Raw genomic sequence first — 14,233 nt, forward strand, 5'->3', positions numbered from 1 at the left:
CATCTTCCTAGTGATCCTGCCTCAGACCCCAAGTCAGGGAACCGAAGCCATGCCTACCTCTCCTCTGCCCAGCTATATAGGCATCTTCATTCAACCTATAGTTTTAAATTAAGGAGCACGGTTTGCACAAAAGCCAGTGAACATGACGAGACATTTGTAGGCCTAGTTCTTTAGTACAGAATTTAGCATTACAATAGCAACAGGCCAAACCTTACCACAAGTCTACTTCACCCCCACAGGAGTCTCCACACTGTGTTTCCTGACCTATTCCTTAACTCCCACCCAAGTTTCCCTTTGATGGAGGGATTGTATCCTCCAAATCTGCAAACTGATATTCCTAACTACCAAAGCCTCAAAGCGACTGCATTTGGAGACAGGATATTTGTGGACTGTTGTCTATATGCAGGTGAGGGAGGGCACAAGATAAGGCCCTGTGATGGGGCAGTGAAAAAGTACGGCGGGTGCAGAGTTTTGGAGAGAGGACAAGGAAGGACAATGAAGATCGAGGAGGAGAAGGAAGGATGACCCACTCTGTGTGGTTTTAAATGGCCACAGGTAGATATGAATATCGTATAAGGGATATCATATATTTGTCTTATCTAGGTAGGCAGTTTATACCAATATTAATTGCCTCTGAGTTTATTGTGTGGGCGTTTTGTGGAGTGAGAATTTACGGATATAAATCTGATTGATAAATTTCAAGCTTCTAGAGTTTTGCTTTTAACAGGCTATTGGGAGTTGTGACTATAACCACAGGGGACGGACGCTGGGACTGTGAGCAGAGTCAGCAGCAAGAGAGCCCTGAGACAGACGGGGCTAGTCCTGGAGGTGGGGAGGTTGCTTCAGGGCCAGGGAGTAGCGGGTGGCAGCGTGGGATGGAAAATGGAACCAAAGAAACATGGGTGGAGACGACTTGAGAACTCCGGGCCAGAGAGCTGGCCAAGACGGGAACACCCCACTGGTCCATGTGGCCTGCTGGGGCCAGCGCTAACGTGGCATGGTGTCCCGCCATCTTCTTTAATATTTACTACAACAGGTATTAAAGAAGTAACATGACCTTTTAAGTGTTAATTAGGACAAAGACACAAACAGAGGGAACGTCATGGGAACACGGGAAGAAGATGGCCACGCTCAGGCCAACGATGTCTCAAGAGAAACAACCCACAGCCACCCGAGACATTCACTTCCCACTGCTGTGAGAAAACGAGTTCCTGCACAGCAAGTGTGCAGCATGCTGTCAATGGTCATGGGCTCCATGGCGACTACTTACTTTTCAACCCAGAGGACGGAAACCAGCTTTGCCCTGATCTTCTGGGCTTTGTCCCACGTGCTCTGATACCCATCTTTGAAGATCACATGGGTCACTTGCTTGTTCAACGTTTTTGACACCTGTGGACAAAAGGAAATTAACAAAATATTCATTGCTGTTTACCCATAATTTCTTAAATAAAGTGATTAACCCAGAAATGTTCCTGTCCAAAGGAAAGACAGGGACAAAAAATGGAGCAGGGACCGAAGGAAGGGACATCGGGGGACCATTCCACCTGGGGATCCATCCTGTCTGCAGATACCAAACTCAGACACTGTTGCCCTTGCCACGAGGCGCTTGCTGACGGGAACCTGGTGTGGCTGTTCCCTGGGAGGTCGGCCACACCTGACCAATGCAGATGCCACACTTGCAGCCAACCATCAGCTGGAGCTTGGGGACCCTGGTGGGGGACCCGGTGGAAGGAGCGGAGGGGGATTGTAACCCCAGAGGAAGAACAATGTCAGCTGGCTGGACCACCCAGTGCTCCCAGGGACTGGATCACCGACCAAGGAGTGTACAGGGAGGGATCTAGATACATGTGTAGCAGAGGATGGCCTTGTCTGAATCATTGGGAGAGGAGGCCCTTGGTCCTGTGGATGTTTGATGCCGCAGCATAGGGGGATGCTTGGAGCAGTGGGGCAGGAGTGGATGGGTAGGTGGGAGAGCACCCTCAGAGGCAAAGGGAAGCAGGGGGAGGGGGGAGAGCAGATGGCATGGGGGTTGTAGAGGGGTAACCGGGAAGGGGGATATCATTTGAGATGTAAATGATAGGAATGATTAATTTAAAAGAAAAAAAAAAGACCACTCAAAATCTGTCAAAATGAAATGATCAAAAAACCCTTTCTCCAGAATTTCACTTCTTGGAATACATCAGAAAAATACTGTGGTGAATATGGAAAGATGCTTGAAAAAACACACCCGCTTTTGCATAGCACGGTGCTACACAACTTTAATCCCAGCACCCAGTCTTCAAGAAGCAGAAGCAGGAGGATCTCTATGAGTTTGAGAGGTCAGCCTAGTCTACATGGAGAGTGCCAGGACAGCCAGAACTACATAGTGAGACCCTATTTCAACCTCGCCCTACCAAAACACACCTGCTGCAGGTAGAATGAGGGTGAGCATTCGTGTGACCTTCACCCCTCCATACAGCTTCCGCCCCAGTCACCTTTGCTCCCCACAATAAAGCTTCCAGCACAGAACAGAGTGGGAATCCTTCGAGTACGAAGGGAAAGGGGAGAGCCAACCAGAAGGAGCCCCTGAGGACAACGGGCAGGAAAAGAAGAATGGAGCTACCACCTATTTACAGACAAAACACTCATAAAATAAAAACAAGTAAAATCTCTCCTTGTAAACTTGCCCTGCTGGGTTGTGGGCACAGCTCAGTTGGAAGACTGTGCCTGGCACACACGAAGCACTGGGCTGTGTCCTCAGCACCATAAAAACCAGGTACGCGCGTAATCACTGTAACCCTAGTGCTTTGGTGGAACAGGAGGACCATACATCCAAGGCTATCTTCCTGTACACAGCCAGCTCTAGACCAGCTTCAGGACATGAGACCCTGTCTCAATAGGTAAATAAATAAATACCCTTCTATATTAAAGAGACAATATAATTCAGAGGAAAAAAACATAAAAGAGAATACACTGCTAATTAAAGTTAAATACAGTATTTTTAGATGTCTACGTATTTATGTGACATGGTGGTTTGAATAGGTTGGGTGATAGGGAATGGCTATCAGGAGTGTGGTCTCAGTGGAGGAGGTGCAGCCTTGTTGGAGGAAGTGTGTCTCTGTGAAGGCGGGTCTCTTGGCTCCTCCAGCACCAAGTCTGCCTGCATGATGTTTCCCACCATGATGACAATGGACTGAACCTCTGAAACGGAAAGCCAGCCCCAATTAAATGCTTGTCCTTATAAGAGCTGCCTTAGTTATGGTGTCCCTTCACAGCAATGAAACTCTAACTAAGACAAGTGATAAGATCAGATATTTCAAAAGGACAAAGACCTAAAGGGTTACTACAAATCTAAGAATGTTAAAAAGAGTCCAGGGCTGGAGAGATGGCTCAGCGGTTAAGAGCACCGACTGCTCTTCCACAGATCCTGAGTTCAATTCCCAGCACCCACATGGTGGCTCACAACCATCTGTAATGGGATCCGACGCCCTCTTCTGGTGTGTCTGAAGACAGCTACAGTGTACTCATAAAATAAATAAACCTTTAAAAAAAATCCATAGAAATAATAGGTAGCCAAGTGGAGAAAAGAAAATCTCCAACAACAGAGCACACCAAAAACTGTTAACAGGGAAAGGCAGGACCATAAAAAGCAGAGATCATGGCCCTGGAGCCAAATTAAGGAGTTAAAACATACCAATTAAGGTAATGAGGCAGAAATTATAAAAGAAATGATCAAGGAAAACTTTCTGAACTCAAAAGACATGCGTTCTGGATCAAAAGGTCCCTCCACAGGCACGGCTCAGGTGTGAACAGAGTGCTACGCCAACGACACGTCCTACCCGGGTCACTGTTGCTGTGGGGAAATACCAAGACCAAAGCAACTCGGGGAGGAGAGGATTCTTGTCTTATGGTTGCTCATCACTGTTTATCACTGAAGAAAAGCGTCATGACAAAGAGACAAGCAGCAGGAGCCCGAGGGCAGGAGCTGATGCAAAGGACATGGAGGTGTGCTGCTTAAGGCTTGCTCAGCCTGCTTTCTTACAGAACCCAGGACCAGCAGCCCGGGTCGGCACCACCCTCAATGGACTGAGCCATCCCCCATCAATCACTAATTAAGAAAATGCTCTATGGGCTTGCCAGAGCCCATTTTACAGAAGCGTCTTCTAATGGAGGCTCCTTCTTCTGATGACTGTAGCAGGTTCAAGGCGACATAAAGCTAGCCAGCACATAGGCCATCGTGGAATTAAGAGAATATCAGGAAGAAATGTCGAAAGGGTGAAGATGAGGAGAAGATGGAGATGAGACAAACTTCGGGCAAGGAGAAACACCTAGATCAGACACCACCAAAGCAAGCTCAGGTCAGAAAATAACTTAGAAGCTGGGCATGGTGGCACAAGTCTGTGATCCCAGAGCTCCAGACTGAGGTTCGAGAATTATCACAATGAGGTTGAGGACAGCTACAGAGCGAAACTTTGTGTCAAAAAGCTAATGAAGACATTCCTTCAAGGAAACGAAAGAGTACCATCAGCTAAAATATTAACCAAGTACGTTCACATAGCCATGTCAACATGCTTTGTGGGACCATGGGGATGGCTTGATAAGCGAGGTGAGCTTTTGTAAGCATCAACATGCTCAATTTGATTTTCCAAACCTGTGTAAAGTCAGGAATGGTAGTGTGTGCTTATAATCCCGGCAGTGGGGAGACTTCAATCTGCGGTCTCAAACATACTAGGCGGATGGATGTTCTACTACTGAATTGTATACCTATAACTCTGACCTTTTATTTACTTTTTTAAATTGTGATACAGGATCTCTATAAAGTACCTTTCAACTTGATAACCTGACTCGCTCTTCCAAGTAGCTGGGATACTGTCCTGTACTGCTGGGTCAGGCCTCTCATGTGTGTGTGTGTGTGAGAGAGAGAGAGAGAGAGAGAGAGAGAGAGAGGGAGAGAGAGAGAGAGGGAGAGGGAGAGAGAGTATGTGTGTGTGTTTGTGTGCATGTGTGTGCACATATAGGGTTTTCCACTATCTGTAGATTCAGGGATTTATTAGGGATCTTAGAATTTATCCTCCCTGGAAAGTACTGTACACTGGAGATATGAAAGCAAATACAAAAAGATTAAAAACAAAGCCTCCGGGGTCTGGTGGTAAGACTCAGTGGGTAAAGGAAAGCATTCGCACCATGAAATGAAGCCCGATGAGCTAAGCGTGTTCCCCGGGCCCAGCACAGTAAGAGACGCCCTCAGGCTGTCATCTGACCTCTTACACTCATGCCGTGGGGCTCTGGCTCTCCACCCATGTTTTTAAAACTGCCTTTCAAAAACAGAAAAGAGTTCGGGAACCTAGTTCACTGATGGTGTGCTTGCCTACATGTGCGTGAGGCCAAGAATTGTACCTCAGCACGAAAGGGGTACAAAGCAAATGACAACTGGCCTCTCTCGGGTTTCATTACAGGGTTCAGAGCCCGAAGAGCAGCAGTTTCAGACAGGCACAGGTGTTACTTCCGTAAACTGCTGTTTTCAAGACATCAGAAAGAGCCCAGCTGAGCACCCGGGGCCATTCTCCCCAAGGCTCTCGTCAAAGTTACCAGACGATAAGTAGCACCTCGGAATGTCTTTGAGGGAGGCTGCCGGACACTTAGTGCAGCCTTAGAGAAGGATGCGATAAGATCCCACACTTCAGACCGAGCTGCCACGAACTGCACCTAGACAGAGGCGTGACGTATATATCGGGCCCTCCTAAAATGGAACTCCACTTGGTGTGCCACGTGCCAGGGTAACAAGACACGCTGTACCCCTTCAATAAAAAAGCAGGGGTGACCTTCTATACAGAAAGTGCTATTCAGTTAGTCTATAGAAATGGCATTTTCTTCTGCATGGCTACCAGCTGTAGGATACACATCACATCTTAGGATGCAAAGAGCAGCAATTCTCAGTCAGGTCCAAGAGCCTCCCCCGCCCCCACCCAGAGTTGTTAAACCATGGCCCTGTGAGTATAAACACAATTTCAATTTACGGAATTGTTTTCCGTTCTTACAGTGAGTATATGGGTTCTGACTCTATTGTGGGCAGCAGGGCACCTGTGCAGATTCCTCTGCTCTCAGCCTTTGACCCGACTTCCCAGGGTCAGGGTGGGGGGCTAAATAAGGCCAGCGCTGCTCTAACATCGCCTTCCTGCACCCTAATCCTCACCCTGACGTTGAGTTATCCAGTCACTCATTTGTCCACTCAGCCTGTCAGGGAGTGGCTCCTGAATGCCACAAGCACGCTCTGTTCAAGCGTCGGTGATCACTGTCTCCATTTCTTACTAAGCCAGGAGTCTCAGACTTACCCTGAAGCCCTTGACCTCTATAAAGGGAAAGTGAACTAAGACATGGTTGTCAAGCCTCGAGCACATCTTACCTTAAGGCTCTGTTGCTCCGAATCCCAGCCTTTTGAATTCTTCCATACTGGGTTTCGATAATTCTCCTGACAATCTTTTTTCCCTCTCTTGTTCCCGGGTTGGTGGTCAGGCCCTCACTGGTCCTTAAACACTCAAAAAGGCACCCTCCACTTTAAGCACTCCTCACACTAGCCAGGACCCCCACACCAACAATCTACAACTCTGATGGCCTCAAGCTCCAGACATGAGTAATCAAATACCTATGAGATGTTTCCAAAATGCCTAAGGTCACAACCTTCCCTTGGAAACCCACTCATTCTCCCGCATCTTTACTCATTTAACTCCAAGTACCAGCCTCACTGAACCAAGGCCAGACTCATGTTTCCTACTAGACGACTCCTCACACAGTGCCTGCAAGACCATGTGCTCCATAAGCAGTACTGCCCGACTTGAGGTTATCAGTCATTTTGATACTAATTTTCTTACCGTTGCCCCCATATCCTCAAGTTGCTTTGTAAACGTCTTTGAGTAATTCTCTGTCCCTTTGGAAGACCATACTTCAACATAGGCCACAACATCTGAAAAATAAGCAGGAGGTTAGCAGGAACCTGGTAATTGCACTGCACACCCCCTCCCGCAACAGGTTTTTCTCTTTTTCTATGTTAGGAAAAAAAAAAAAGATGAAAATTTCCTATTATGAATCTATTGAAAACACTGTCACTGCTATTTTGGTAGCATTTTGGTAGCACTTTACATCTTCCTAATCCAGGCTTAATTATCCTGGATTATGCTTTCTAGAAAGAAACAGACAGTGATTATTCCAGGCTTTCCGGGCCTGGAATAATTATATTTATTATAATTATTGTAATTATCTTCCAATAATACAATTTTATGGCTACAGCATAGACAGTAGGTAACAAACTAATATAGTTCGGTTCTAATACATTATTTATATGAAGTTGGGCATCCTAGCACATAGGGATTATAAAGTGGAGACAAGAGGATCAAGAATTCTAAGCCAAAGCCTTGGTGGCATCCTGCTGCTGCTGGTGCTGCTGGTTGGTGCTGGGAGTGGTGTACGCCATTAATTCCAGCATTTGGGAGGCAGAAGCAGGCAGATGTCTGAGGCTAGCCTAGTCCACAGACTGAGACAGAGTTTCCAGGCCCAGGAAAAGCTAGGGCCACACAGAGAAACTTTGTTACACAAGCAACCCCTCCCCACAGACCCCCAAACCAAACCAAACCAACAAAAAGAGCGCTAAGCCGGCCTCAGCTACAAGCAAGCTTGTCTTTAAAATAAATAATTTATTTTTACTTTATTTTATATATTTGTTTTATATAAATATAAATATGTACACACACACACACACACACACACAACTTAGAGTCTCCTCACCCAGGGTCCCATGTTCTGGGCACGTGTTGTTGGCAGGCGAAAAAATAGGAGAGCCCCACAAGTGTCAGCTCTCCTCAGGTCGGGCCCTCAAGAGGCCATCAGATTATTACGAAACTATTATTTTTCCTAATCCCACAACTGCCCAGGCTATAGAGGCGAGAGACTCTCAGGAAGCTAAGATAGGACCTGATCCTCCTGCCAGCTCTCCAGGGCTCAGCACGCACCGGGGTGGGGTGGGATGTTGGGGAACACATAGGTGCCGTGGCAGGCACTACGGGGGCGGTGAAGGTCACATGGTGAATGCGTGGGGAGTGTCCACACAGGTGGTCGGGATCCCGAGTGAGGGCACCTAGGATGTGAGAGGTCCTCGGGTGTAAGGAGACAAGAGGTGATTGGACCCGGGGTGTGAGCCGATCCCGATGGCCCAGGACAGGCACCCCGGCACCGGGCACTAGTCCACAGCCCTCCTCCTAACTAGGCGTGTCTCCTCACCTTTCAGAAAGGCGCCCCCAGCGCCTCCCGAGGCCTCCATGACCAGAGCAGATGCCGCGGGAACGAGCGTGCGCTGGCAGGAAGGCAGAACGGTGCGCATGCGCAGGCCGTGCCCCGGGTTCGGCGTAGCGGGCTGAGGCTGTGTGCAAGGGCTTCGGTGTCCTTTTTCCTCTCCGAGAGCTCCAGGCTCCGTGACACACAACAGCAAAGACGTGGGTCCCTCGCGGGCGGCACGGAAGCTATCCCGGCGCCCTGGCTGGAGTCAGCCCGCCGCCCCGCGGCTTCAGGTCGCTGGTCAGCGTCGCGGTCGTCTGTCCGGGCAGGGCCCGCGTCTTTGTCACGCAGCGCCCGGTGACCCGGGAGTGGGATCCACCCGTGAGCCCTCCTGCCACAGCCCCACACCGTGGAGTGCGAGCCGGGTGTCTAGAGGCTCTGCGTGCGCTCGGGTCTTCAAACCTCCCGCCGGCGAGTCTGCAAGGGGGAAGGAGTCAGACGGGCCCGCCTCCCCGCGCAAGGGCTGCCGGGAGTGGGAGGAGGCGGGAGCCATCCCGGGAGGACACCTGCCAGGGAGGTCCCGCTCTTCTGCAGATAACGGGCTTCTTTCATTGCCTTATGCAGGCTGTGCTGCCGCATCCAGCCCTGCACCATGTTTATTAAAAGATGGACCAAATGTATGTAATGTTCCTTTACCCATAGTTCAATGTCCCCTCGTTTCGTTATGAAGACCGTAATTCTCTTCACACGCTCAATAAAAACACAGCACTTAAAGTCAGAGACTCATAACCTAGAATTTAGGAGTACGCTTTGGAATTCGAGTGGACTTTTCTTAGTTTTTGTTGATCCCTTCCCTACTTTGCTAGCCTTCGAAGGGGATTCGTCTTCATTGTCTCAATTTTTTTGCTTCTGTCAGAAAGTGGTATACACCCTTGGGGACAAGGATTGGGAATGGGAAGCTACCCTTGACTCAGAGAGTCTGCATTAAAAAAAAAAAAGCCAAATTCTAAATAATTAGCTGTTATTGGGAATTCATGAATTGAGGCAACCTTCACTATACCAACAGTGGGGGGGGGGGCTTTCACTAGGCAATGCAAAGAGAAACTCAGACAAATGGCTACTTGTGGTACCTAATAGCATACCAAAGTGTCTGCTGGCCTCCAGATTTACTCGGTACCTGTGGCTTCTCTTAGCCCTTCTCAACCCACACTCTACTCTAAACTTCTCCAGCTCTTGGACTTCAGTTTTCCAAGCTTCTCATTCTTATATACCCCCCCATTTTAGCACTTAGTCCTATTGACCCTCTGTTTCTATTTCTGTCTCTGTCTCTTGCTCTCTCTCTCTCTCTCTCTCTCTCTCTCTCTCTCTCTCCTCTCTTTTGCTTTTCTCTCTTCTCTTCCATCTTTCTCCCCAGTGCCCACCCCTCTCATGGCCTGATAAACTCTGATAAATCAAAGGAAGTGTGGTAGACATTGTGGATCTCCATGAGTCGCTTATATGGGGGATCTTTTTTCCTCCTATTTATGTGCTTTTCCTATAAGCCTGAACTTTGTTTAAAAGGGAAAGGTTAAGAATGATCTGTCAGAAGGAGAAATAGTAGGCTAAATAATTTTTGGCTGATATGACCCTAATCTCACTCACAGAGGCTGGAACCGGTTGGATATTCTTCCACATTTATGTAGAAGCTTGTCTACTACATACTACATACTTGTCAGTAGCTTGTCTTGATGCTCTGACAGAAATACCAGACAAAAGCAATTTAAGAAGAGTTTATGTTGGCTCACAGTTCAAGGGTACATCCATTTGGGCATGGAAGCAATGATGGCAAGTGTGTGTGTGTGTGTGTGTGTGTGTGTGTGTGTGTGTGTGTGAGAGAGAGAGAGAGAGAGAGAGAGAGAGAGAGAGAGAGAGAGAGATGCTGTTCAGCTGTTTCTCCTCTCACTCTGTCATCCTAGCCCATGGCCTGATGCTGCCCACATTTAGGGCTGATCCCTACACTTCATAATCTAGATAATTCTTCACGGAAACACCCAGAGATTTGTTTTAATAGTGGCTCTATTAACATTATAGGTCCAGAGATATTCAAAAAAGAATCAAATGGATCAGACAATGTGTTCGTTCGGTCTCTTAGTCTGACGAGGGCTTTGGTAATAAAAGATCATAAACTGTGGCTTGTAAACAATAGAAATGTATCTCTCGGGTTCTACAGGTTGGAAGACCAAGGACAGGTCACACACACACACACACACACACACACACACACACACACACACACACACACACACACACCTCTTTAAAAACACTACTTATATTTATAAGGCCTCTACTCTCAGAGCCAAATCACCTCCCAGGGACCTCTGATGCCATGACCTGGAGGGATAGGATTTTTTTTTTAATGGTGTTTACTGCCCTATGCAGGCAGTGAGGGGTGGATTTTTTTAACCTTAAAGTTTACAATGTTTAAAAAAAAAAAGTGCTTGCTGTTTTTCTAAGAAATAAGGGGGCTGGGGTCATGGAGTGCTGGTTCATGGGTTAATCACTGAATTGGTATGTAAATAAAAGACTGGGCTTTTAATGTGCAAGAGATCCAGAGAGTGTTTGGAATTGCAAGAGAGAGCTGCTGGAGAGAGAGCTGCCTGGAAATCTGCCTTGAGCAGAACGTAGCTCGTAACCCACTGTTTGGCTTCCAGTTGTTCCTTTTGGCCACTTCCAGATGCCCCTTCCTCAGAACCTGCCTCCAAGACGAGGCTGGTTCTTAGCAGATCCAAATGTCTCACTATGTAGCTTGAGCTGCTCTGAAACTTGCTGTGTAGACCAGGCTGGCCTTCAAGTCACAGAGATCCACCTGCCTTTGCCTCCAGAGTTCCAGGGTTAAAGGCGTGCCCACGGCACACCTGGCCAGCAGGGGAAGCTGGATGTGGAATCCTACACCTATTATCCCAGGGTTTGGGAGGTAGAGACAGGAGGACGAGGAGTTCAAGGTCATCTCAGACGTACACTGAGATGGGGGCAAGCCTGGGCTAGAGAAAAATCCTGCCTCGTAAAGCCAAACTTAAACAAAACGCATGTGCAATGTGGATATAACAAGGTAGGGAAAGTCTTAGGAAATGGGTCATTTAAAAAAAAAAATAGACGACGTGTTCAGAATGTGCTAAATTTGCAGAACTATTGAGCAGAAAGGACAAATAGTAACCATGAACTACATGCCACCCACACCTTCACCTGGCATTAGTGTGTTACAAGGCACCACTAACAAGCCTAGGGTCAACAAAGCGTTCTAAACTGCATGGCTTATATTTGATTCATATTTTCTGCTATACATCGAGCCAGTATTGGCATAAATTCAATAAAACAACCCCCCCCCAAGAAGGAACAAAAGTCATTGACATTAATGAATACAAGTGAATCTGACTTTGCATTAACACGCCCTAATCTAATTCTTTTTTGCAATCGAGTTTGCAATTTTTTTTTTTTTAATAAAATGACTTTGTCTAAAGAAAGAATCCAGTGAAGACTAAACTGGAGCGACTGCTTCTTTGACACTCTCCGCAGACAAAAGATGAAAGCCATTGTTCCTTACCAACACTCGCCCGCAATCAAAGGGTGTACGCTGGAAAGCCCTTTCAACACACTGGGGCTGAGGGAAAGCTGAAAATATTGACTTTTGTGAGGCAGACACATGGGCTCAGCAGGAGGCTGGCTTTCAGAGATTTCTCCTTAACAACCTGACAGCATTTGGGCAGCAGTCAGGAGTCAGCAGCAGTCAAGTCTCCAAGAAGTCCTGGCAAACAAGTCAGATAAAGGGGTCCTCGCTTCAGAGGGAGAACAGTGGCTCCCTACGGTCTCAAGTTCTCCCGGAAGCCTGCATTCTCAACACTGTGGCTCAGACACTGAAGGCAGCCGGGCATGGATCTGGGTTTCTAGAAGCTCCTGAATGTCAAATTTAGAGACCAGCACCAGCCATGCAAGTATACTTTCTACAAAACAAAACAGAGTGGAAGAGAAAGAAAGGAAGGGTGGAGGAAGGGCAGAGACATGACAAACTAGAAAACTTTCATAGTACAAATGTTGCCTATGCTGAGGCAATCTGACAAATAACAGCGAAATGCCATTCACTTTTTTCTTCTCTTTTATTGGATATTGTATTTATTTACATTTCAAATGTTATCCCCTTTCCCAGTTTCCCCTCTGCAACCCCCCCATCCCATCCCCCTCTCCCTGCTTCTATGAGGGTGCTCCCCCACCCACCCACCCACCCACCACCCCTGCCTCTCTGCCCTGGCATTCCCCTACACTAGGGCATTGAGCCTTCACAGGACTAAAGGACTCTCCTCCCATTGATGCCCGACAAGGCCATCCTCTGCCACATATGCGACTGGAGCCATAGGTCCATCCCTGTGTACTCTTGGGATGGTGGTTTAGTTCCTGGGAGCTCTGGGGGGGGTCTGGTTGGTTGATATTGTTGTTCTTCTTATGGGGTTGCAAACCCCTTCAGCTCCTTCAGTCCTTTTTCTAACCCCTCTGTTGGGGACGCCATTATCTTAAGTACAGATTTTATTGGGGTTGGTGAGGTGGTTCAACCACACAAGCCTGCTAGACTGACTTTGGTACCCAGAGTCTGTATGAAGGTAGAAAGAGAGGTCGAACACCTAAAGAGTCATCTTCTGTCCACTGCAAGTACTCTGTGCCATCCCCCAGTCCGTCCACCTGTCTCTCAAACACGCCACATAAATCAAAAATAAAATAATTAAAAATGCACATTTTACATTGTAAATGACACTGTTCCGCGATATTGAATGAAGAATAGGCTTGTATTCACACAGATGGACCGAAGTACTTTGAAAATGTGGCACGTGAGTTGAGGTAAGTGACTAGCTCAAAGGTGATGTTTTTAAAACCAGAGGGTAGAAAGAACAAAAGAAAACAAACATAACAGGCCAGAGAACCCATTGGAACACAAATAATGAATCATTTTAGTTTTATGCCTTGTGATATAAATGGAATTTTAATGGGCGAGCAGAGATCCTAAGCGGTTGTGTTCTTTTTTTAAATTAAAAAAAAAAAGTATGTGTATGAGTGTTTTTTGCAGCCATGGATTCAGTGCCCACAGAGGCTGGAAGAGGTTGTTGTATCCCCTAGAACTAGAGTTATAGAGAGTTGTGAACTCACAAACACATTCTCTTACCCCACTGAGCCATCTCTCCGACTCCTAGAGCTCTTTTTCAAACAGCATAAGTAAGGATTTACCACAAGGGAAGTTTTAAACCTTGACTAGCCCTGTCTCTTTTAAGTTAAGAAATCTGTAGCCCATAATCTTTGTTTCTGGTTGGATAAAACCTTGTGTATTGAACAGATGAAAAGACATAGGGCAGATTGCCAGGGAATTGGTTTTATTGGAAGTTCTAGCTTTTCTACAAAGGTTTGTCTACTGAGGTAGTAAGGATATCAGGGGGAAATGGTGAGGTTGTCTCCTGAGAGGGACAGCAGTCTTCTCACCTGAAGTAAGCAAAATCCAGGGTGCTTAAGTCCTGGACAGTTAACAACCACTATAGCCACCACGGGCAAGGGCAGTGGCTTCCAGATCCTTCATCTCCTGAACTGGAGCGAATTTCACAGGTAAGGAGCAGGGTGAGTTATAAAGGAATTTATTACAGGTTTACAGGTGAGAATTTAAGAGATAGAAAGCAGTGGGGTTCCTGCATAACAGGAGGGGTCCAGGAGATGGGTTGCCATTAGCTGCTAGTTACAGGAGCCTTTCGTAGGCATGGAGAGATGAACTGACCAGTCTAGTTGGCCTCCACATGCGTCGTTTGGGCCACTCCCTCATACCTGGCCAGCTTCTACCTTCTATTCTCGGCAGCCATCACTTGAGACAGCCGCTCTCCTTGTTTCCCTGCGACCCTGGTATATTCCCTCTCTCCTCTCCATCCCAGGGATGCTTTACTACAGGCACACCACTGAGACCTGCAGATTCAGCAGAGTACCAAAC

The 14,233-nt window shown here is 47.2% G+C and overlaps 1 protein-coding gene across 1 annotated transcript in view; it reads right to left on the reverse strand.

Annotated features, from left to right (window-relative positions):
• The window catches only part of Mcph1 (microcephalin 1), an 86,702-nt gene extending 77,949 nt beyond the window's left edge, over positions 1 to 8,753 (reverse strand). Inside the window, exons 1-3 of the mRNA XM_032918749.1 lie at positions 8,251 to 8,753; positions 6,849 to 6,940; positions 1,271 to 1,389 (exon numbers count right to left, since the gene is read on the reverse strand). Of these exons, the coding sequence (XP_032774640.1) occupies positions 1,271 to 1,389; positions 6,849 to 6,940; positions 8,251 to 8,350 (311 nt within the window). The 5' untranslated portion in view covers positions 8,351 to 8,753. The remainder of the gene's footprint in view (positions 1 to 1,270; positions 1,390 to 6,848; positions 6,941 to 8,250) is intronic.
• Positions 8,754 to 14,233: the final 5,480 nt, after the last annotated feature.

The sequence above is a fragment of the Rattus rattus genome, chromosome 13 (assembly GCF_011064425.1).
Source record: "Rattus rattus isolate New Zealand chromosome 13, Rrattus_CSIRO_v1, whole genome shotgun sequence".
Taxonomy (NCBI): domain Eukaryota; kingdom Metazoa; phylum Chordata; class Mammalia; order Rodentia; family Muridae; genus Rattus; species Rattus rattus.